This window comes from Lepidochelys kempii, chromosome 1 (assembly GCF_965140285.1).
Source record: "Lepidochelys kempii isolate rLepKem1 chromosome 1, rLepKem1.hap1, whole genome shotgun sequence".
Lineage (NCBI taxonomy): Eukaryota > Metazoa > Chordata > Testudines > Cheloniidae > Lepidochelys > Lepidochelys kempii.
In genome coordinates this window covers 186,188,005-186,212,989 of record NC_136380.1, presented here as the reverse complement: position 1 = coordinate 186,212,989, position 24,985 = coordinate 186,188,005, and the positions used below count along the sequence as shown (strand labels likewise).

At 43.9% G+C, this 24,985-nt stretch overlaps 2 protein-coding genes across 5 annotated transcripts in view; both read right to left on the bottom strand.

Moving 5' to 3' along the window:
* Window positions 1–1,377: 1,377 nt before the first annotated feature.
* On the bottom strand, window positions 1,378–21,539 carry TIMMDC1 (translocase of inner mitochondrial membrane domain containing 1). Of its 2 annotated transcripts, none has more exons than XM_073304513.2 (7): window positions 20,214–21,539; window positions 14,140–14,305; window positions 12,089–12,177; window positions 10,213–10,347; window positions 8,339–8,417; window positions 7,328–7,438; window positions 1,378–2,139 (listed from the first exon to the last, which is right to left on the bottom strand). In XM_073304513.2, exons 2-7 carry the CDS (start codon window positions 14,226–14,228, stop codon window positions 1,995–1,997), a joined length of 648 nt encoding a protein of 215 aa, XP_073160614.1. In that variant the 5' UTR covers window positions 14,229–14,305; window positions 20,214–21,539; the 3' UTR covers window positions 1,378–1,994. The 2 variants fall into 2 exon arrangements, with proteins under 2 accessions (XP_073160614.1, XP_073160603.1); XM_073304502.1 differs by lacking the exon at window positions 20,214–21,539 and adding an exon at window positions 16,562–16,767 and having other exon boundaries at window positions 10,213–10,280.
* The window catches only part of POGLUT1 (protein O-glucosyltransferase 1), a 19,484-nt gene continuing 13,994 nt past the window's right edge, over window positions 19,496–24,985 (bottom strand). Inside the window, exons 8-11 of one of the 3 annotated variants that reach the window (XM_073304438.1) lie at window positions 24,036–24,094; window positions 23,151–23,318; window positions 22,345–22,401; window positions 19,496–21,723 (exon numbers count right to left, since the gene is read on the bottom strand). In XM_073304438.1, coding sequence (XP_073160539.1) covers window positions 21,567–21,723; window positions 22,345–22,401; window positions 23,151–23,318; window positions 24,036–24,094 — 441 coding nt within the window. In that variant the 3' untranslated portion in view covers window positions 19,496–21,566. Of the gene's footprint in view, window positions 21,724–22,344; window positions 22,402–23,137; window positions 23,319–24,035; window positions 24,095–24,985 lie in introns of all 3 variants that reach the window. The other 2 variants (XM_078847972.1, XR_013634413.1) reach the window with 2 other exon arrangements.

Below are 24,985 nucleotides of genomic sequence, written 5' to 3'. Positions count from 1 at the left end.
TGCATCAAGGAGAGTGTTTCAATTCTGACTTTTGAAAGAGCAAGTGAATCAACTTCTAATACTAAAGCACAGCATTTGACCCTCACTGAGTGAAAAAGCTCTATGAAACTAGCTTTGCTCTGATGTTTTTTCTAGCATGCATTCCACTGTGCACACGTTAATCATCGCTCCCAGAACAGCCATTAAAAGAGGCAGAGAGAGCAATGAGCCATATCAGCATATAGCTCATAACTGAAGTTGTGAAAGTGTGGGGTGCTTACGAGGAATAGGGAAGCAAGAAAGTATGTGAGCATGAAAGAATTAGGCAGTCAAGGCTGAAAAGCAATGCAGCATAACTAGAGTGGCAAAAACATGTGTTTGTTGAGGGTCGTGGCAGCATTGTTGATGACATGTACATAGGTGTGGAGGAAAGGTGAGACCAACAATGAAGCAGAGCCATGGCTGTACACATTCCTCCCCTTGAAGGAGCAAGACAAGCCCACCCCAAAAATGCATTTTTTTTCCTTCTATGGAAAAACTAGAGAATAGCTGATAGAGAATATGCTCATTTCTGAAAACCAGTGCCTTATTTAAACAAGTTGTGTGAGGAACTGCGTTTGGGTGGGTGGGACATGCTCTGCTGACTGAGCTGTGCAGATGTTAACAGCAACCTGGAAGTGGAGGAATAACACATTTAGGCAGAATTTAATTACATGGACCTGGCTGAACCCTGAGGAGGGAAGCTACATACCTAGTCCCTGATCCTGTTATGGCTTGTCAACAGGTTCCTGTCTTTAACTTGTTGGAACTTTCTTCCATTACACGGAGCAGGGACGTGCAGCTACGACCTCACAGTTACAGGGATTAACTACTAGCATTTCTAAAAACTGGCTTCAGCCGAGCATGAAGTGGTGAAGGGACACAGAGCCATTTCAACCACAGGCTGTTATAATTCAAAGCCAGCCCTAAATTTTCATGACAAAGCTGTTTGCTCTTGCTATGAGAACTGCAGTTGTCAGTCTCAAGAGCCTGAATGGGGCTACGAGACTTAACTCACCTCATCCCTGGCAGTAGTCTTGCTGGTGAGCTCAATTACAATACTGTATGACCAGAGTAAGAAGAGCTTCTAGCAGACAAAACAGTCTAGACACCGTGAGTGGTTATGTCTGTTAAATAGCATTTCCAATAGTTTTCCTCCAAGAGGATCCTGTGATTTGTAACTTAACACAATCACATTTTTTTGTTAAAATGTGTCCGTAATGCTAAGCTCTCCTGCCAACGCGCAGTCATCCTTGTTGTAGCCCCCTTCCCCGTCAAGGGAGGGCACCCTGCTTTAGAGGAACCCCAGGTATGTCCATGTCAGGCACTTTCTTTGTGATCTTGACACTATCGCAAGCCTCATTTGTAAAACTGAGAACCATTTATTTCCGCAAAAACGCCTAAAGCCTGAGTAGGCCACAGTCACCAAACTCTTCCAACCCGGAGCACCGTTCCTACCGGAGCACCGTTGAGGTACGCTGAAGAAATAGAGTGGAGGGAACTAGCATTGGCATTGCCCGTGCTGCACCTGGGCAGTGGATAGGCAGGACTGCAGCAATGTCAGTGCAGCCAGTTTCACCAAAACTGAATTGTTTTCAAATAAGGACAAAAATATTATTACAGGCTTCTTTGGGAGATTGGCAGCTCCTAGACTCAGCTATCATGCCACTCACTACAGTGGCATAAGGATATGCACTCTTGCAGCACTAATGAACCCCCCTTTCTCTGTGTATATTGCATTAAGATGTGGCCCTGGGGCATTCAAGTGTGAAGCAGCCACTAAGAGTACTGTTGCTGCCCTCACACAAAACACAGCTCACCGGTCATTACTCCAGTTGAAGATCTCAAACCCTCCCTCTGTCATGATGCATATCCACAACAACATTGTCCTCAAACTGCTGCTGCCAAAAACAATGGATACAGAAACAGATTCATGCCAGTCTTCCAAGATGCCTTGACTGAAGTCAGAGCTCAGACTAGTTCCTATCTTCCGATGGCAGAGGGTTCTTGGGAAGATTTAACAACTCTTGGATCTTCTCGATGTCTCTCTCCATGGTTCCTTCCTGAGTATTACTGACAATTTCTTCCAAGTCAGCCTCAGTAACATTAAGCCTAGCTTTCCTAAAAGGGGAGAGGGAAGATAAAGTAATTTCAGTTTCTGTATTCTAAGTGTATTATTTGCAGCCCTGGAGTCTAGTTATCTCCTCCTGCTCATTGGTAAAACAAACACCAGCAACCTGAAAGCCCAAATCTTTAGGCTCTGTCTAGTTTGTCACTATTTGTAAGTTTTTATGAGTCATACAAACAGTGTCATTGACAAGAACCAGGCTTATCCCTTTGAACACACTTGTTTCCCAAGCTGCCAGTCAAATGAATGCTCAAACTGAAAATGAACAAAGAATGGTTACTTACCTTACAGTAACCATCATTCTTTGAGATGTTCCACACACGTGGATCCCACTGATGGTGTCCATTGGGCCCCAGCACTGGAGCGTGGAATATTTTCCCTACCAGGGTCACACATGCGCCATGCATGGCCTCAATCCCCCATCCTCCCCAAAGCAGACAAAGGGCAGAGTGACCTCAACTACCACCAACTTCCTTTGCAGCCCAGAATCCTTATTTATAAGCTTCTGAGCTGCAGGAACAGGTCATGGGGTCCAGATGTGCAGAACATCTCAACGAACCATAGTTTCTTAAAAGGTAAATAACCATCTTTCTTCGTTGCGTTACTGCACATGTTGATCCCGCTTGTGGTGATCAGCTGGCAGTCATCTTTCTAGATGGTGAGCTCTAGGAGTTATCTGAAAAGAGATTGCAAAACTGCTCCTCCAAAGTTGGCATCAGATCTTGAAGCAATGAGTAATGAATAATGTTTTGTAAGTGTATGAGCTGAAGACAGAGTAGGAGCTCTACATATGTCCAGTGTGGGAACCTGACTTGGGCATGCTATTGATGCAACTTGTGGTTGTGTGAAGTGAGTTCTGATTTTGATAGAGGGCTCCTCTTATTAATATCATAAACAGTTCTAATACAATCCTATACACATTTTGAAAGTCTTTGTGATAAAATAGCCATCCCTTTTGGTTTGTTACCATAAGCAATAACAAGTCTTGAAGTTTTATGAAAAGAGTTAGTTCTTTCTATGTAAAGTAACAGCAATAGTCTCACGTCTAAATGAAGTAATTTAGATCTAGCAGGTGAAGAGTGAGGTTTTGGACAAATGGTAAGTGAATGAATTGATAGATATGAAAATCTGATAGTACTTTTGGAATAAAAGATGGACATGGTCTCAATTACGCTATCCATGTGAAAAACTGTGTATGGAGGATTTATCGTTGGGGCTTGTAATCTGCTTGTTCTACAAACTGATGTTTTAGTGATAGACTCCAGCAGCTCAATCTACTTATTTTAACAACGAAAATGTTAAGAGGTGACTTGATTACAGGCTATAAGTACCTATATGGCAATCAAATATTTAATGATGGGCTCTTCAATCTAGCAGAGAAAGATATAACATTATCCAATCGCTGGAAGTTGAAGCTAGACAAATTCAGACTAGAAATAAGGTGTACATTTTTAATGGTTAGAGTAATTAAAAATTGGAACAATTTACCAAGGGTTGCGATGGATTGTCCATCTCTGATCGTTTTTACATCAAGATTGAATATTTTTCTAAAAGCTCTAGGAATTATTTTGGGGCAGCCTGGGCTATACAGGCGGTCCGATCAGATGATCACAATGTCCCATCTGGCTTTAGAATCTATGAATTTATTAACTGTATCAAAATTTCAGACACAATTTAGAAGTGCAAATGGAATTCCCACACATACATTTCCATCTATCATCCTCCATTACATCAAGGATAAAATCTGATCTGGAATCAGCACCTTCAGTGACATATTGTGGATTGCTGATCTGTAAACGGACTTAATCCATGCTTCAAATGGTCTGAAATGTAATCTGGCAAATGGGGTTACAAATGACCATGAAGCCATATAGCCTAGACATTTGAGGCACATTCTTATTGTTGTTCGAGGGTAAGGCTGGAAGTGGATAATCAGATTTATTATCTGAAATCTGTCCAATGAGAGGAATGCTCTTGTTGTTATTGAGTCTAAGAGAACTCTGTAGACTGGGACACAATCAGAGTTGACTTTTTCAAGTTGATCCTCAAACTCAGAGATGAAAATAAATGAATCCGTTTCTTTTCTGCCACTATGACCAGTACTTATGACATCCCCCTACAAGCCAGTCATCTATGTAAGGGTAAATGTGCAATCCTTGTTTGCACAGATGGGCTGCTATTATTGAGAGGCACTTTGTAAACACCCTTATGGCTGCTGAAATTCTGAAAGAGAGTACTCTGAATTAGTAATGACTCTTTGGACCCATAAAGGTATAGGGCAGTAATATTCAATTGCATTTTCTGGTGGACTGGATAATCCAATGTCCAAAACTTGGCAGGCCAAAAGGTGCCACTACTTCACCTGGACAGCAGGGATTGGCAACCTATGGCATCTGTGCCAAAGATGGCACACTGGCTGATTCTGAATGGCATGCAGGCTGCTAGTCCAAACAGGGGCACATTCTGGGATGCACATTAGTTTATCTTCCCCACTGTTTACTATTATGCCATGTACAGGTGAAGTCTGTTTAGCCAAATTTGAACTCACCAAAAATCCTGAATGTCCAAATGAGCAATGCGTCTGACAAGCTCATTTTGGGTAATCCTTGCAGATTAGTCCAAGATCCTTGACCATCGCATCAAATCTGATGTCTCTGTGCCTGACCCACTGATTAATTATAGAAGATGATAGTGGAACTGACTCTTTTTTCTGATATCTGAATCTCTTTCTGAATGGTTTGGAAGGCCTCAGGTACTGAGAATATGGCGACAACGACTAGGTGTTTCTGTATCTAAAGAATGATGAGTGGTGGTGAAACTGTTGTTTTTTAAACACTTGAGTATATAAACACAATGAACTGAGCATGGAACTCAAATCTTTTAATGTATACAGAGACTCATCAATCTTAGTACTAAATAGAGTCTTGCCCTCAAATGGTAAATCTTCAACTGTTGCTTGTACCTCTCTTGGTAAACCTGAAGATAACCAAGAGGAATGCCCCATCACAATACCTGTAGTCAACAAACATCAAATCAGCAGCATGTAATGCATCTTGAAGAGAGGTTTTAGCAAGCAGTTGACCCTTTTCATAAATAGCCTTGAATTAGTATCTAAACTCTGTCCTTAAAATCTGGCCATCTAGCCCATTACAGGTAACCATATTTGGATAGCATGGCTTGACAATTTGCTATCCTGACCTGTACGGAGGCTGAAGAGTAGACTTTCTTCCCAAAGAGATCCAGTCTCTTTCTCCTCAGGAGTAATCTTTCCTGATTGTTAAATCCCTTACTGGCAGCAGCAATAACCAATGTGATTGAGTTGGATGAATATAAGCATACCCAAAACCCTTGGATGGTACCTAGTATCTAAGACCAGTGCATTCTGAAGTAGCTGAAATTGAAGCAGGGGTAGCATAAAGGTCTTTTGCCACATCCAGTATCTTTTCAGGGGATAGGGAGACAGGGCTCAGTGGCAAGAAACTAATTTACAGTCAGAGCCACTCAGCCCTCAAGACAGGAGGATCCCCAACTGCTCCAGTAGATAATTTCTCAGTTCCTTTTGTCTTCTTAACTGTTCCTGTATTAGGTGTTGTATCTCTGGTGACAGGAGCACTGGAGGGATGAGTTATGCAAGAAGCCGCCTCTGTACCAGATCCGTGATTGAGTCCAACATGGTTCTCATGGACTTTTCCATAAGAAAAAGCTTCTATCTGCCTTGCCTCTCCTGTGTTTGTTTCTTGAAGAACTTGCAAACTGCACACTTAGCGAGGGTATGTTCCTCGCAGTGAAAGGGTCTGTTGTGGGTGTCAGTCAGAGGAATAATCCCTCACAGGAGGGCATAGCTTGAAACGAGGAGATCTGGGCTCTGCCATAAACTACGGTGTTTGCTCTCTTTTTTTCCCCCTCTCCTAATCTAAGCTAAATGAAACAGTAACGAGAACACTAACTACTAACTATAAACAAATTAACTATCTGCTTAATTACAAAGTAACAGGAGCACTACAGAGGGACACTATATTGTTCTGACTCACTACCTGAGGCAGTTGGAAAGAGCTGAGTGGCAGTTGAGGTCACTCTGCCCTTTACGCCCTCTGGAATGCAGAGGGGAGGGCAGCGCGGGCATGCGAGACTCCTGCGGGACACTGCAAGGGACAACATTCCAAACTCCTGTGCTGAGGCACAATGGGACACCGTAAGTGGGTTTTGCATGTGCAGTGATTCTGAGAAGAAAGGACAATTTAGGAAATAGAGTGAGACAGACGGTTTTCCAGCTACTCGAGGAATGGAGTGGTGAAAGCACATCGGCTTCAAGCATTTAAAATGGATCAGGACAAAGCAGTGGAAAATGTATTATAGGGAACAATCCTGCACAAGTTACTGGAGGCAGATGGAATAGAAGACCTAATAAGCTCTCTTCCATCTTTAGGGGTATTTTTTAATATAATAAATATATACACTGTTCAGTTTTCAAGAGTTTTAGGGGAGGCCTTCCTTCCCAAAGACTTCTGGCATCCCTTTTCCAATAAAGAGAAATGTAAAGCTACATGAGAATAATTTTGACCCTGTTTGACTCCCCTCGACCCCAGCCGGCAAATTGTAATAAAAGACTCAGTAAAGTCCAAACATTCTTTAAAATACATTAAAATCTGCTGTTTACTTTTCCAGCCACATGAGATAGGCGGAGGGATAGCTCAGTGGTTTGAGCACTGGCCTGCTAAACCCAGGGTTGTGAGTTCAATCCTTGAGGGGGCCATTTGAGATCTGGGACAAAAATTGGGGATTGGCCCTGCTTTGAGCAGGGGGTTGGACTAGATGACCTTCTGAGGTCCCTTCCAACCCTGATATTCTATGATCTATGTTGGTAGAGTTTTGAGGGGAGGCAAGCTACAAATTCAAACTACTGTATTACAAAATAAGCAAATTGCAGCATTGACTGGAATGACTTCCACTGGACGATAAATGGTGCAATCTGAGGCTCGGAAGACCAGATCAGTGGTTCTTAGACTGATCCCTAAAACAACCTGAGAATCAAACAGTGAGGAACTGGGGCTGGAAGCAGAAATGGACCATCCAATGATCTCTTTTACAAATTGGTTTGCCAAATGAAAAAGTTGAAACTACAGCCATCTCTGATCAATGATACAGATTCACTAATTTAGATAGTGCAACACTGTTTCTTACCACTCTGCTAACTTCTGTTCATGCAGCAATCTTCTCTCACGTGTTCTTTTCTCCTGTATGGTCTCACCAGCGAGCTTCTGCACTGCCAACAACAGCCCTCCTGCAGGGATGCTGAGATGTGGAGGAGAAAGTTACAGATAAGCCACTAGAAGACACAAATAGTGATAAATTACTGGCAATAAGGAAGGAGTATGTGGGAAGGAGGGCAACCACGTGGTCAGTGATGCATAACCTCCTTCAATATTCAGACCTGCCTTTTCACTAAGCTGGGACAACCACTGCATGAAGCTCAACACCTCACACAGCTATTAAGAAAACACAATACCCCTGCTACAACTGTCTGATGTGCTTTGTAAGCACTCATTAAGCCTCTTATCAGACAAGGTAGGTCAGTAATATTAAAATTTTACAGCTGGGAAAACAGGCACAGAGAAGCTAAGTGATTTGCACAAGGGCATACAGGAAGTCAGTGGTGAAGCTGGGAAGGAAATCCAGGTGTCCTTGCTCCTAGTCTCCTGCTCTCACCAGTATACAACACAGCTCCTCAAGAGAATGCTTCATCCTCTTTACTTTTGACTAATTGTTCTGAGAAGCCAACTGAATAGCTGGTTAGTGCATACATTAAACATGGGGAGAAGAGGCAGGAGAAGAGAGGATCATAACCCTATTGTTACTTTTCTGTTTTAATGCTAATCAGCATCTTCAATGGCCATATAAGGAGCAGGCACTGATCAACCCTAAGGAGAGAGGGAAATCTCCATGTATCCAGCCATCACTGGAAGAAAAAATGAAGTGCAAAGTACAGAAAAATTGGATGGGGACTTTTGGAGACAGAAATCATCATGGTCCACAAAGGGATGCAGAAAATCCAGCAGGGTGCTGAGGGTATGGGAAGTCTGCTGTAGCCCCTCCTCAGATCAAGGCTTGACTTGGGAGGTCATCATCCAACATACATTAGCTAAAGACTGTAATTCTGACCCTGGTCATTGATTTGGTATGTGTGCAGCTTACCCGAATGCTGCTCCAAAGACACTGCCAGCTGCCATTCTGCTCAGGCCCAAATGCACTCTGAACAGGCCCCCTGTAAAGGCTAAAACACAAGCCACAGACATGAGCCTCTAAGGCAGAGGTGGGCAAACTATGGCCCACGGGACCGTCTTGCCCAGCCCCTGAGCTCCTGGCTGGGGAGGCTAGCCCCCGGCCCCTCCCCCGCATCCTCAGCACGCTGCCAGCGCTCTGGCCCATCGCTCCAGCCCATTGCTCCTGCCGGGCAGCGTGGATGGCTCTGACTAGGTGGTGGGGCTGCGAGCTCCTGCCGCTCTGAGCAGCATGTTAAGTGGGCGAGGAGCGGGGGGATTGGATAATGGGCAGGAGGTTCCAGGGGTCAGTCAGGAACGGGGGGGGTTGGATAGGCATGGGAGTCCCAGGGGGCGGGGGTGTAGATAGGGGTTGGGGCAGTCAGGGGACAGGGAGCAAGGGGGGTTGGATAGGGGGCGGAGGTTCTGGGGGGGGAGGGTCAGGGGACGGGGAGGGTTGGATAGGCATGGGAGTCCTGGGGCGGGTCTGTCTGGGGGCAGGGGTGTGGATAGGGGTCAGGGCAGTCAGGGGACAGGGAGCAAGGGGGGTTGGATAGTAGATGGGGTTCTAGGGGGGCAGTCAGGGGATAAGGAGTGGGGGGGTTGGATGGGTTGGGGATTCTGAGGGGGGAAGAAGTGGGAGGGGGCAGATAGAGGGCGGGGGGACAGGCCATTTGGGGAGGCACAGCCTTCCCTACCCTGCCCTCCATAGAGTTTCACAACCCCGATGTGGCCCTTGGGCCAAAAACTTTGCCTACCCCTGCTCTAAGGAGTCCTAGCACCACACACAGACTGAGGGAACTGCTCTGTCACTTCCACCTCCGACCCCCTGAATGACAAAAGCCAGTCTCAAGAGAGCAGAAACCAAATACTGAGCCAGCAGTGGCTCAGCCAATCTCTGAGAGGCCTGAACATGTGTGACAGTCTGTACTCTATTACATACAATGCTCTATGTTCACCACTTTTAGGACAATGTCACAATATGGAGTCACGTGACTCAGTAAAGCTGCTTCACTCCCAACAGTCACATTTTGGCCCCAGTTGCCATATTTCCAATTCAGATTGGAAGGGAAGATGGGAGTGGCAACCTAATAGGTCTTTTTTTTAATCTGTATCTTCTCTGACACGAAACACAGCACAAAATTTCTTCCAAAAGATTCCCAAAGAGCTGTAAGGACTAAATGTTTGGGGAGCACTACCAGCCCACCCACTACTGAAATGGAGCTACCTCTGACGGAGCAAAGCAGTTGTTCAGCAACAACCAGTAATACTACCTAACAGTTTAAAACAGGAAGTGAGGGAAAATATATCCAATTGGAACCGCACTATATGCCTGTATAAAAATAACGGAGAAAAGACCCTGTTTTGTATCTAGAGCAAACTCAAAAATGATCTTTCCCATGGACACATTTGTAAGCACCAGCATTAAGCGGTTATGAAGAGAAGGAAGAAATATGCATACCCCCTCATTGATGGATTCCTAATGCTCATTTCTCATTTTTTGAGAATGAGATGGTATACGCTGTTCTGCTGCACTTATACCACCCAAGTACCTTTCACTCAAAAAGGCCAACAAACTTTCAAACATTAAGGAAGCCTTGCAACTCTCTGGTGTGTTAGGAAAGTTTTATTACCCCTGTATTAGGAATGGGAAACAGGCACAGATGGCTAAATAATTAACCAAGGTCATAAAGAGAGTCAGTGGCAGCAGAGGAAAGACAAGCCAGGAGTCCTGACTCCCACTGACTCAAATCAAAGATAGTATCTCCTCATTCAAATAGAGCAGAATATAAAATAAAGTAGTCTCACCTCCTGCGGCAGCAAAGTGACTGAAGGCGGTTTTATTGCGGTACACGGACAGACCAGTGCTCACTGTGCTGCAAGCGTGGGGCACAGAGAGAGTCAGAAGGCAGACATGAACAAAGAGCACACTTGACAATACAGCTGTATGGAACCCAAATCAGAGAAGATTTCACTAAAGAATGGGGAGCTAAGCAGTCAGCCCACACCATCCTCCCTACAGCCCATCTGTCTGGGACACACACAGCAGCCACTAATGCGTTGACTTCGATCATCTTATCTCATGCTGCAGTGCAGCAGGATGTGGAGGAGCAAGAACTCCAAGGTTTTTTATGTAATTTTTTTAAAGCAACATTTCCAAGCATAAATTAAAACCCTATGAAGTCTGCAAGCAGGTTAGACCCAAAAGTGAACCTACCAATCATGACAGCATACCATGAACATTTTGTGGGAGCCACAAGTGTGGCTGGTCAACTCCTAAAGCACAGCCTATGTCTCAAACTATTGAGTGAGGATAAATCCATCAACTGTGGGTTATTGAGTTATTCTTGTTTGTTTGGGTTTTTTTTTGGGGGGGTGGGGAGGTTAGGGAATTACTGGTCAAGCTTATGATTAGTGGGAAGGAGGAATGCAGCAGAAATTCTGTATTTGGCTTTTAGGAAGGCATTTCATTATCTCAAAAACTTACTCCCAAAATGACTATAAAATGGTTTGCACATAGACACTGCCATTCATGTAGGTTGAATACTGGCTATAGAATAAAAATCCAAGAGGGCAATGAAAAAGAGCAATGTCTCAAGCTGTGAGGAAGATGTCTGGAGACAGCTGTGGGGAAACCATGAGGACGTGTGCTAGGTCCAGTATTTAAAGTTCCAGAAGAAGGCGTAAACAGCACACCAATTAAATCTGAAAAGGGTACTGAACTGTGAGGAACTGCAAACACCAGTGAGGTGGGTCCTTCAATCTTTCCTGATGAAACTGTTCCACTTTGCATAAAATAATTAAATACTCACTGGACTGAAGAATGACTCTATAGGCCACTGGTTAGGGCACTCACCTGGGATGGGGGAGAGTCAAGTTCCTGCTCCGATGAATATTTCAGTATTTCATGCTAAATGGAACAGCTTCATCAGAAACAAGGTTCAAATCCCCCCTCTGCCTGCGAGGAGCAGGAACTTACTGCAGATCTCCCACCTCCTAGGTGAGTGACCTAAGCATGAGGCTTCAGGGCTAAAAGGGATGACAACACCACCAACACCACCACCTCCTCCATTTTTGAGAGAAAGCATTGACCTGGCTGAAGCACCTAAATCCAGGAAACTGGATTTCCTGTGAATTTAGGATTTAGCTGTGAACCCCGAGTGGAGAAAGACCTCTTCCTCCAGTCCAAAGTCAGGTGCTTCAGCCCCTGAGAGGGGTGGGACTTAGGCCACACCTCTCTCCTCAGCATTTCCTATTGGCTAGCTTAGGCAACAATCCATTCAGCTTGTTGGCTTTTGTAGATATCTTTTTTAGGCACCTAACTCTCCCCATGCACTGGGCAAAGAGCTTGGGGGCCTAACTTGCAGTTGTGCATTCCACTAGGGGGCAGAACATCTAAATTTAGGCACTGCAATCCTGAGCCCACGTCTCCTTTGTGGATTTAGCCCCAAAAGAGAAACCAACCACTCTGTTTTTATCTTCCACGCTCAGTGAAAAGTCAAAAGAAAACTAAGAGTATTAATGGTGAAAAATAAATTACATTTGTTTTAAAAAGCTTTTTTAAAATATGCTTTTTAACCTGACAAAGACCTTTTAATACTTATAGCTGTTATTTTCACCTAAACAAATCTCTGCAGGTTCTTATCCTGATGTTTCCCCATAAACACAGGTATGAAAAACTTACTTGAATATTGCCACAAAAGTAGCAATTCTCCAGCTCCAGCGCCAGCCGTAACGGATGAATCCCCTGACTGCAGCACGATGTGCAGATTGCTATGGGGAGAATGAGAGATGGTTACAGGTCTTAAACTCACTGTCATTTCACTGCCCACCTGCGGTACTTTCAGACGATGATACTTGAGACGCTGGCTAGTCCATTAAGATTACCCATCTTGATAGTACTCAAACTGATGGAATTGATATATTGGCTCCATCTTAAGGGGAAACAGCCCCCATTTATCTCAGCCATTCAACAGGAAAACTGAGAATGAATGTAAATGTGTAATTCCAATTGGTATTTCCAATCCTAGAGCTGAAGGCAGCCATCTTTCAGAAAAGTAATGTCTTTTATGACACTGGCAGTGCAGAAACCTATTGGGACAGAAACTTTAAACTATTTACCCATAGTTAAAATCAGTTAGAAACTAGTCTTTAAATAACTGAATGATAACCATTTGGCTTAAACATTAAGAAGGACCCTCAAGCACTGTAGTTTAGGCCTAACATTTAAGCTTTGAAAATAAATAAGGTTTTACAAGATGTAATATTAATAGAAATCTCATGAAATTTTAAAACATTTCAATTAAGATTGCTTAAATCCAACACCTTCTTTTGAGTGCTTCCAACCCAAATGCTGTAGCACTGGTGCAAACATATAACAGCCTGAAACAGACTAGAAACAGAGAGAGAAACTGGCTGCTCTAGTTTTTTTGTGGAAGCTCATCAAAACGCCAAAACTAAATAAATACTATAAATGATTAAAAGTATTTTTAAAGTCATTTCTATTTTAATATCCAAGTTACTAACATAGGTAAGATTTTAAAAAAGAGTCCTTTTAAAGACATGATCCAGTGAAATAGAAAATATTCTTTTTTGCAGCTGGATGTAATAACAGAATAAAATTACAATTATTCAAGTTTTAAATAAAACAAAAAATGCTGACAAGCAAAGAAGCAGCTACCAATCTGACAGCCTCATGATGCAGATTAGAAGAGAACATGGTTGCCATTAAAACACACTGGAAATTAGAGACTCAACATTTTTGAAAGCCATTTTTTGAAATAATAGAATTTGCCTAATTTAATAGCTTAAATATAACTTTGAGTACATAAGTATGCAGAATGTGAGCATAACTCAACACTTAATTGTGGTACATAATTACCACAGATGGTTACACAAATTATATATTTATGAATATAAATCAAAGAGTTTGGTAGTTTTCGAATGCAATCACAGTAACTGTGCATGAAAATTACGTAGGTAATTACACTCACATTTTGCGCACTTACCTGTAATAAAAATATCTTGCCCTTTAAATTTGACTGCCAATGGGAACTGAATTCTCTGTTGTACACTAGACCTCCAAATGAGAAGTACCGTACAATGCTATAACTCTACAATGGCAGCAGCCAGTAAGTGACACAGCAGCCCAATTTGTTAAATTTGCAACCACAAGTAGTGCCAATCTAAAAATTCTTATTTAAGTACGGATGTTTTTCTTTCAAGTTTTAACATTTTGGTCTAGCACAACAGGTCAATCTGTCTCCTAAAATAGTTGGCCTGATTAACAGCCAGCATCTACAGCAGGGATGGGCAAACTACGGCCCACGGGCCAGATCTAACCCCTCAGGGCTTTGGATCCGGCCCACGGGATTGCCACTCCCGTGGTGCCGCTGGGCTAAGGCAGGCTCCCTGCCTACCCTGCCTCCGTGCCACTCCCGGAAGCGGCTGGCACCACGTCCTTGCGGCCCAGAGGAGTGGGGTGGGCAGAGGGCTCCGTGCGCTGCCCTCGCCTGCAGGCACTGACCCTGCAGCTCCCATGTTTAAAGTAAGTCTCAACCAGCCCCACCTTAAAGTTCATTAACCTTAGGTGTGAGTTCTGCACATAAGCCTCTCCTGACCCAACCATTGGCCAGATATGGGAGATGCAGTTCATTACAGGCTCTTTGCTGCAGAAAACAGGCTCTACAAAAAAGGAGCAGTTTTGGTGCCAATATGCATGATTTTGGTCCATACCACAGCATCCAGACGGTTCTGAAAAATCTCCGCTTGGCTCCGCTCAATATATTGTGTCTTCGCATGGTAAAAAGCTGGCAAACCTCCATACGCCCAGCCAATGACAGCCCCTGAAAACGTAGCTTTGATAATGTTGAGAGTTTCTTCTGGGTACTGCTGTAGTTCACTAGCACAAAGAAACAATGTTACTGGGAGATTTAGCATTTGGGAGCACTGCTATCCTAACAAGAGTCATTCCTGCTAAAACGTATCATTTGTAGCATTATTTCAGACACTACTCTTCAAATTATTGCATTTAGAGATTAAACTCATAATCTGCCATCAATATTAAGCAAACAGGTAACATTATATTTTTTTAAATCCTTCTTGGACAGGACCGGACAGCTAAAGTGAATGGGACACTGAGTCTTTCACCTTTTGTTCACAGGTTCTGATGTAGTCAAGATCAGTAGTGTCCAAAAATGGCTGTTTGGAGGTCTATGTGAAATGAATTGGTGGGTCTCAGGGTATTTAAAAAACCCACACCCCTAACAAACGTCTCTCAAGGGAAGTCTCAGCAAAAAGGCCAAGGACTGAGTGAAACCCAGAGACTGTGCTTTCTCACACCTAGAAGTGACCTCTCCTAGGCAGGGTTTAGACATTTTGGCAGGACTGAGTGGAATGAATTTATATTTGTCATTTTTCAGTTGGGGGAGCAAAAAAATAAATAAATCTGACATTTAAAAAAAATTACTCCCCAATATTCTTGCATGCTCAACCAAACAATAACCAAAGAAACTTTGCTTAAACTTAAGAAAGCCCCAAACCCAAATCTTTGGGCTGAGACCAAGACTGGATAGATTTATCCTAAATGAAAATGTGTTACATTATGTGAATCTGAAAACATGGTATCACCTTTACAACCATTTTGCAGCCTTCTCTCTGGTGGCCACCTATATGAATTCTTCCATAATACATTAATTCATTAAATTTTGGGAAATGTTTTGAGATAGCTGAGTGAAATGTATTATAAACTACAATTATATTATAATCACAAACGAAGGTCTCAGTTCTGTAAACTGCTCCATGTGGGCAAATCCGTGCACTTGCCTAGAACTCCACTGAAACGAACAAGACTTGGGGTAGGGTCTTGCCTGCACAGACCTATTTGCAGGACAAACAAAATGGCAATACAGAATATCACAAAGGTAGTAGTTGCCAGCTATCATGATTTTATTGTGAGTCTTGTGATATTGGGTGTTATTCTTAAAGCCCCAGTTCCTGGAGTCAGGTGATCACAGGAGAATCTCAGTTTTTGTTTTTAAAAGGTATGTTTCTAACCCTCCAGGTTGTGGAGACAAGGTCAAAAACATGACTCAAATGCTCCCCAAGAGCTCAGAATCCAGAGCAAATTAAATGGTGTTTAAATCAATCTCATGATTTTCCAGTGCTTGCGGTTGGCATAGCAGTATAGGCCATGCTCACCCGAGAGGAACATGATCAGTACTCGCAGGTTGCTAATGTTGTTTCCCGGCCTGATGGAAACAGTGCTATTTTCCCTTATAACTGTGTTACGTTATGTACTAGGTGTGAATTTCTGTGTGTGCAGGTCAGCCTAGGTGTACATCCACTTGGCTGTGAATGATTCACCAATGGGTGTTGCACCAGGAAAAGGTGTGAATGGAGGTGTGAATGGCTGTGCAGGATAAGTGCTGGAATGAGGAGGCCACATAACCACAGAAGCATGTGATGGATAGATAGATAATCACAGCAGAATGCATGTGTGTGGGGGGTGGGGGGGAATAAAGAGAGAGAACAGACAGATGAATAGAATGGATAATCTAACGGGACTGTGTGTGTGTCAAGGGGGGGAATGGACAGACAAGACAATCACAGCAGAGTGTGTGTGTGTAGGATGGATAGATGGGAGGGGCGCATGTATGAATACACAGATGTGTGTGTGGTGGGGGACGGATGGAATAAATGGAAAACCATAGCTGAGGGGGGGCATGTATGGATGGATGGATAGATAGATGGATGTGTGTGGGAGATGGATGGATAGGAGGGAATGGGTGGACGAATGGACAGATAAGCGCAGCAGTGTGCGCATGCGTGTGGGAGGGATGGACAGACAGACACAGACAATCACAGCAAGGTGTGTGGGGGGGTGTCTGTGTTAGAGGGACACAGATAACCACAGTGGGGGGAGAGGGGACAGGACAACCACAGCAGTGTGTGGGTGCAAAGAGACAAGAGGAGGGGACAGATAACCACCGCAGAGCGTGTGCATGTGTCGGGCGGGGGGAACACACACACACACACACACACACACACACAAGCACAGCAATGTGGGGGTGGGGGGGGAGGAAGGGGCGCACACGCACGGGGAGGAGGGCGGGCTGCCCTGGCCGTGTCCTTGCAGGCCCAGCCCGGCGTTACTCACTCGCGGTGCCAGAGCTCCCGCAGCCGCTCCCAGCCCGTGCCCGGGGGCTGCGCGGTGCCCAAGAGCTGGGGCGCCGAGCCCAGCGCCCGGCCGCTCTCGGGGGCTGCCATGCCCGGCTGCTGCCGCGGGAACCGCGGGCGGGCTCCAGCCTCCGGTGCCGGACGCCTGGCTTCCCCCGCCTCACCCGGCGGCAAGAGCGGCCCCGGCTCGGCCTCGCCCCGCCCCGCCCCCTGCCGCCCAGGAGGGGCAGCGCAAGCAGCGGCCCTCAGCGGCCCCGCCGGGGACAGCCCGGCCCCGCACCTCACCGGCCCAGGGGCCGGGCGGCACCGCTGCGGCCCCCCGCGCCGCCCTGTCTGCCCGCTCATGGGGCGGGAGCCGGGCCCTGCCGCCAAGGCGCCGCACCAGAGCCCCCCTAGGGGCTTTCCAAAGTCACGGACCACGCCCTAGACAGTAGCGGGGCAATCTACTCCTGGGCAATGATTTGATGAATTTTAATTTTTGTTGGTTTTCAGACGATCCCAAAACAGATTTCTACTGATCTGTTCATGATTGAAAAGTACTGAACACGTTATGCCGCTGTATGTCCACCTAGAGGCTAATGGTGAACTGCTCACTTCTGCAGTTTATGGTGTCTGAGTGCTCATCTAACTTGTACAGTCTTGTTTCAGCTTTTTGATTGCCTGACTTGTGAATTTTATAGGGGAGGAAGAAAAACAAAAATATTTCATGGAAAGACAGTAGGGTGACTATATAGCAAGTGTGAAAAATCCGGACGGGGTGGGGGCTAATAGGCACTTATGTAAGGAAAATCCCCAAACCTTGGGATTGTCCCTATAAAATCAGGACATCTGGTCACCCTAAAACACATGTACAAGTTTTCCTAGGACTTACACTTTCTGCCAACATTCATGTACAGATATTTGTGGAAAACTAATAAAAAGGGTCACCAAGAAGATTGTTCAAATAAAAGCTACAACTTTGCTCCAAACATTTGTGAAGAAATTTTGGCAATACTGGCCCACTTCTATTACATATGTAGCACCACTGAAATACAAGCACCTCCAAAGTGGAACATGGCAACCAGCACCCAGTACAACAGCCCAGAAATGGGATATTCCAACCCTCACTTAATGAAAAATTACTAGGGAATCTTTAACGTCCACACAAAGTACAAAAAGGATCTTGGTTTGTAAGATTTAATTGACCTCCCTTCCCCAATAAAGGGCAAGGAGCTTCATTTATCTACTTCCAAAAGAGATAGGACAGGTTTAGCCCTATTGTGATTTGAATGTATGGTTGGAGGAAGTTGTGTTTCACTCCTATTGCTTAGTGCCTCTGCTTATGGTCCCTTACATTAGTTTTCTGTATGGTTCAGTAGGATAAAAAGATATTTAAAAAAATACAAGAAATGAAACCAAAGCTATATTCCTTTTTGAAAATGCAAAAAGTATAGTCCAGGGAAACCTTAACCATACTGTACCCAGAAGTGAAGAAATACAAGAGGGAGTAGTACTTCCCCTCATACCTCACGATCTACAATCCTGAGCTGGTCCTTGTGTACTTTAGAGTTCATACTTTTTTTCGTCTTTTTAAATTCTGACTGGAAAATTAGTGCTGATGCTCTAGAGACAGAAGTCTTGCTGCTTATACCCATTCAAAATGCAACTGGAAAAGAGAATTTGCCTGGCTCATTGCTTTGACTACATCATCCTTTTCTGTCCCTCCATTGACTCACCCTTCTCCAGCTCATGGAGCACAAACTACATACCTTCACTTTCAGAGCCCTTCCCAGCCTATCCTCACCCTACCTATGATATACGCTGTTGAGTTGGCTCCTGCCTCTGCATTGCTAATGATGCCAGCCTTCATCACCCACTTGTTGGTTTTAAAAAAAATGCACCTTCATGTTCTCTCCCATGCTGTCCCTCAAGCTTGGGAGGAGCTCCCCTTAAACACCTGTAAAGATAACTCCTTGTTCTCCTTCAAATCCCTCCTTAAAGCTCCCCTTTGCCATGATGCCCACAACCAACTTGACAAGTTAGCCAGCTGGTGTGCTGAGACCTCTGCTTATCATACTTACCAGTATTGGCTCACTGTTTCCTTGGGCTCCCCCATCTGTCTTATTCACCGGTTGTCTCTTGTCTTAGATTGTAAGCTCTCTCAGGCAGACACTGTCTTTTTATTGCATTTGTACACTGCCTATCACAATAAGATCCTGGTCCTTAACTAGGGCTCCTAAACTACAGCTGCATTACAAATGATATACTCACAGAATAGGGCAGTTTTAACACACTGCCCCAAGAATGTGTTACAAATGTTACTCTGGAGGGAGAAACCACCCCTAGGGTGGAGATGGGACTCCAGTCTCCTGCCAACGCAATCTTTGGCTTTTCTACTGAGATGGGCAGCAAGGGGGCCAATTAGTCACACCTGGTTTAGTGATATGTCTGCCTGCCTACAAGGAAATGAACTCAGTTCCCTAAATTATTTCACATGGGCCACTGAACAGCTATCGGATGGTAACAATTCTTACCAAATCTCTACCAATTTTGGACAAGATTTGAACTAGTGACGTAAGGTACATCCACACTTATGGTGATGTGTAGAGTACAGACACTGTACGCCCAGCTAACATGGGTATAAATAGCAGTGCAGACGGTGAGACATGGCTTACGTGAGCAGAGTGCCCTCCATGCCTGAACTCCCAGGGTATATACACTACACGGTTCTCTACACACCCAAACAGTGCCTTCCATGTTCACACTATTTTTACCAGTGTAATGCCCTGCTGCCTTCCTGCTCTCTGAGCCTTTCCAGTCACGGGTAGCTACACACCACAATGACAAAAGGTGGACACAGCCTGACTTTCACTGTAGCATTCAGCAACCCGTGTAGTGCGTGTACTCTACATGCTCCCTTAAGTATAGATATAGCTTTAGATGTGAAAGGCTCCACTTATCAATCCCATTCCCATGAGCTATGCAATTCCTCTAAATAGTCTCCCTAAAGAGAACAAATGGTAAGGAATGTATTATTGCTACATCCTGTTGGGTAGAACAGCTGTTGACTGTCCAGTTCCTTTATTATGAGAGAATCATTCTTTTGATTGAGAAATAATTCAGCCAGTAAAAAGGGTTGTTGATTTTTTGTTTTTAATCCAAAAGCACTTCATTAAAAACAAAAAGGGTTTAAAGATACAGTAGATAAATCTGTTGTATCATTTCAGATAATTCCATCACCTCATTAAAACCTGTCATTCAAGCTTTTATTAAAAAGTCTTCCAATATTACACAGTTCTGACTCCAAGTTATTCATTTTCTAATTTAACTCTTTTACATGCTGGGTCGGGTCAGCCCAGCCAGTGGTCCTGTAATTGGTGCTCTGCACTAGAAATTGATGTTTGCCTGTCATGTCTAGTCCTCCTTGCTCTGTACTGGGGCCTGATGTTGGGGTGTGTTTGTGTGTGAGAACTCTGCAGCACCCCAATCTGCCAGAAGTCAGAAAAATCAGGTCATGGCTTTTTCTATTCCTCTGATTCAGTTGACAAAGGAGGAGTAGGGGGTAAGTAGTTGCCTCCATCTCCCCTCTGTTCCCTCTCCCCACCCCACCAGTTATCTACGTAGAACATGGCCAGCCGAGTTGCAGTACTTACATAAGATGCAAAAACCTCAAAAGAGTGAGACTCCAAGCAGATGCTTACGCTGTTGTGCTTTCAGACAGTCTTAGCACTTTACTTCATTCTGCAGTGAGCCCACCACACAACTAAGGAGCCATGTTGAAAGCTGCAAAAAGAAGTGTTCCAGTGACATCCGACCTTTCATATTCAAAGCCAATGTGCTGAAAATCAGGCAAGCTGGTACTGTTAACACAGCCACATGGTCTAGAAGACAGAGTCTCAACTCACAGAGACGGACAGTTCACAGCTTACATGGAGAAGATACCCAATTTTTAAAACGTAAGGTAAAAGCATCCAAAAGAATGCACAGACTAAAACCTACATCCAGCTATCCTTGGTCAAAAGACAGGTGGTTATGCAAGGCCTTGAGATTATTTAGAGCAAATGCAAGGGACAGGAGGCATGCCCCTTTGGGTTGCACAGGCAGAGAACACTGTACATTATGATTGCACCTCTCATCTCAGGATCACAGAGCACTTTAAAAACATTCATTCATCATCAAAACCCCTCTGTGAAGTAGGTAGCTTTGCTGTCCAAAGGTATTTTTTAGTGTCCAACATGGTGTTAACATCTGAGTGCTTTACAGACTTAAAAAAAACAACAACCCTAAGCTACCCATAAAGGTAACCTAAAACCCCAACCACGGCTGCTGACAGGAAACACCTATACCCAAACTGCCATCACACAATCACAATAACATTGCCAATTTGCCCCCAGTAGGAGTATACCTACATGGAGGGAGGCAAAGAGGATTTAAATAGGTCACGTAGTGGGCTTTGGATCATGCCCCAGGCCCTGACGACTCCCAATTACCACAATGGACTTTGGATCAGGCTCATAGTGAGTTAGAGATTGGGGTGGTAACAGAACCCAGGAGTCTTGATTGACAGTTCCCTGCTCTAAGCACTAGACTCAACTGCCTCATTGATTATATATGTTCTCCAAAAGTTTTGGGTCTAGCTAGTGTGATTCAGTCTCATTGCTCAGGAACTGTTTTAAAGTAACAATAATGCTGCTTGCTGTAGCTTTACAGCAGTGGTTTCCAACCTTTTTTCATTCGCAGATCCCTTTGAAAATTTCAAATGGAGGCATGGACCCCCTTGGAAATGTATTGTCTGTACATATAGTTGAATTCTGTTCAGTCAGTTTTCAGTCTAAGTCTTTCACGGACCCTTTAGACATAGTCCGCAGACCCCGGTTGAGAACCACTGCTTTAGAGTATGAGATAATAAATCTAAGGGACAAAGAGTAACAGAAGATACACCAGTCTTTCAATTTTCAGTGACCACCAGTCCCAAGCCTTGAACTGGAAAGAGAACCACACTGGTTTTAAAGTTCTGTTTTCAAGTGTTTGGAGACCATCTCATCATAGTTTTTCCTCCTCTTAACTTTGTAAGTCAGGGCTTTAGAGTATTCAGTCAGCAAAGTCTCCCAGTAACAAGAGACATCCTTCATCTGCAAGTGGTCCATGATGAACTGGTGCCCCCTGGAGGCAAACAAAAATAAAGTGACAGCCCAAAGTCAAACTTTGTTCTTGTAAAATGAAAATCCTTGGATTTAGCTTTTTTATATCAATTTTCCCAGATTTTTTTTTAAATGGGGAAATATGAGAATTTGGATGTACAGTGAAATATACTGTTTATTATTAATGTTAATGTGACACCTTTCATTACCACTAGCAGCTCTGATAACTAATTATTCACAAGACAGGTACAGCCTAGGGAGTGGCACTGCAAGCTTCCCCTACATTGCCCCACCAATCAGCCCTGTTTGACATTTACTCCCAGTGGTGGTGGCAGCATTTCTGTGAAATGGACATTTGTTCACTGGGGCTAACTTATTTCGTACCATGAACAAAAGTTAGTACCTCTTTGAGGGACTACTGACATGGATCAGATTTGAACAAGAGGCCTAAAGGTGAAGAGTTCTGTTGTCCTGGTATAAGTACCCTGAGCTCGCCACTCTCCCTGCTTTAACTGCTGAAGATAGATACATTGTGCGCTGTTATCACCAGGCTGTCCTTGACAGGTCTCTCTTTTGAATGTTGTACGGTACAAAGAGTATTGGAGGACAGGTGTTTGACAGTCAGAAAGAATACACAATTTACCTCTCTGAAATTTCTTGTGCTACATCATCATTTTCCTTCACAAACTGCAACAGCTCCCTAAAAGGAAAAAGAAAAATTGCAACTAAGTATTGGCTCAGTGCAGAATACCACACACCCAGCTAGTGTGTTGTGGTAGAACTAGATTTGGGGATTCTAAAGCCAAACGTGATTGGTGCTGCTACTTTCATACCAGTCTTGGGGGGGAAGTCCTGAATTCTGGCAGCTGACGAATATTTGGAACCATTAACGACTAAGATGACTGCTCTCCTTTTTACTTTGTAAGTCAGAAATGCTGAGGGTTTGTCTCAATTTTCACTTCTAACCTTTTGGTTCAAGGTGTGCTGAACATCGGACACACCAGATCTGGCCCAGATCTCAGAATAGATATTACTACTAAAAAGGTAAGGCATAATCAAAAATACCTTCAATAATCAAACTTACATTAGAATAATGTCAACATTTATTGTGTCTCTCTAATGAGCCTAATATATTCTCCCTCTACATGTCTATGGCTCTAAACTATTTCCTGTATGACTAATATGCACTGAGAATTTTGTTTCTTTTACAAAGAAAGGAGAATGACATGTATACATCCCCCTCTCTCTACAGGATCAGCAAATGTCACATGATGTTCTTTCTACCTTTGGTGCACTGAATACGAGACAGAGCGTTGGTATTTGTCAGTATAACCCAAGCCTGATCATACATTGCGTAGCATGGGTAGCATACAGCCTACTGCATGAAATAATCTGTATAACACACTTGGGATCATTGAGTCATTCCAAAAAATCACCTGTAGTTCCTACCTGACATCAGAGAGGTCTGGTTTGACTGGGATGTAATGTACCCAAGGCTTCAGCTGTGGGTAGAAGAACTCCAGCCACTCTTCCCCTACATGAAAGACTAATGAGCCACACAAGAAGAGGTGTTTGAAGCGGAAACTGGCTGCTACCCCCCGGAAATTAAACAGGTATCTGTAAAAAGAGAAGCAAAGACATTTGATTTTGTATTGGTATTCCCCATCCACTAACTCAGGATTTTTTTAAATCACTTTTTTGAAACTTTGACTGCTTTTTAAAATCTGAAATGCTAAGTGCCCTCACCTCAAATGAAAAATGTGTGTGGAGAGACTAGGCTCTGGCTAACAAGTCTGCATATTCTGTCCCCCCTGCCTCTGATGTAAGAACTAGTGAGAAAGTGAGAACAGAGACACTTCACCTGCCAAGGTCAGATTTCAGGTTCCTTATTTCCCTGTTTACATTTTATAGCATCACTGAGTCCCATACCAGACCAAGAGCTGCATTTCTTATGCCATGGTAGTTAGCGATATAAACAACTGTAGAGAACCCTGAACTCAAGGTTTGGTAGGGAAGTAAAAAGGACACGCTTAATTTTAAACATTTTGGTTTAAGGGAGGCTTTTGTAGTTAGTTTCCACAGAGCCCTTCAGTTCTCTTTACATTCCAGACTTGGTAGTCTCCTGACACTGGCATTTAAAGAGGCCAAACTAAGCTCTCCCAAACCTTCAACTGACTCCATGTAGGTGCAGAGATCTGACTGCCTCCATGGATTCAGTTCCAGGATTGGGGCCTTAAAAAGAAAATAATGCATTAAAACAAACAAGCCTAGCAACACTAACAATCAGACAAGATTTCAGCAGCTCCTGAACATATTTACTGAACAAAACCTCACTTGTATTTGCAGTGATCGACCAGAGGAATTTCCTTCGCAGGTGGTTTCCCGAGAGTGTCCTTCAAGAAAAAGACACTTAAAAAAATTAATTCAATACAGTTTATTTTCTGATCACATTTTGTATGAGGCTTCTTTTTCAACAAACCATAAATAAGGCTGAAGTTTCAAAAGTCTCCCTGCTCATGGGAAAACCCACCCAATCTGGCTTCTAACTGCATTAGCATCTTTGGGGGACTCTCTCGTCTTTACCTAAGATATAGTCTCTGTACGTTAAAAAACATTCTAAGAACAAGTCTCTTACTTAATGACTATAAAGAGGGTTAGGCTTTAGCAATTCATCTTCCTCATCTCTGTGTGCACTGGAACTTTTAACTTAGTAGCGCTGGGGGAAAGTGTTGTTGGTTAATGCAAGGAACTGTCAAAAAACCTGCAACTTGTCCACAGAAGAGTTAACAGTCGGCCGCAGTGAGAGCTTCCCCCATCACAGAGGAAGGGTTGCAACCTCCTGAGCAGATGCAGATAGCACAAAGCTATGTTGGTCACTGACACCCAGACCCTCATCCTCAGCAGACTGGCAGCAGACACAAACCCTCCATCATGGAGGCCAAAATAATCTTTGCTACTGTCTCTGGTTGCTTCTCCCACAGGTCTAAAACCTCAGTGAACAACAATGGCTTAAACTGTCCCCTAAAGAGCCTGCTCTGCTACCACAATCTGAATCTAAGTGACTGTCTTTGCAAACTGACAAGAATTTTCCTCACTGATAATGAAATACCTCAGTCCAGCTTCCTAGAAGCTGCAGGGGCAAAATGCCCTTAGCGGGTCAGATTTTTCTTCTCAGAACCACAGAAGGTTGTTATGGGCAACAGTTCCTCCACAGCCCTCATGTGTGGAGTCCCACGAGGCTCTATCCCCCCTCCCCCCCCAACTATTGTTCAGCACATATATGA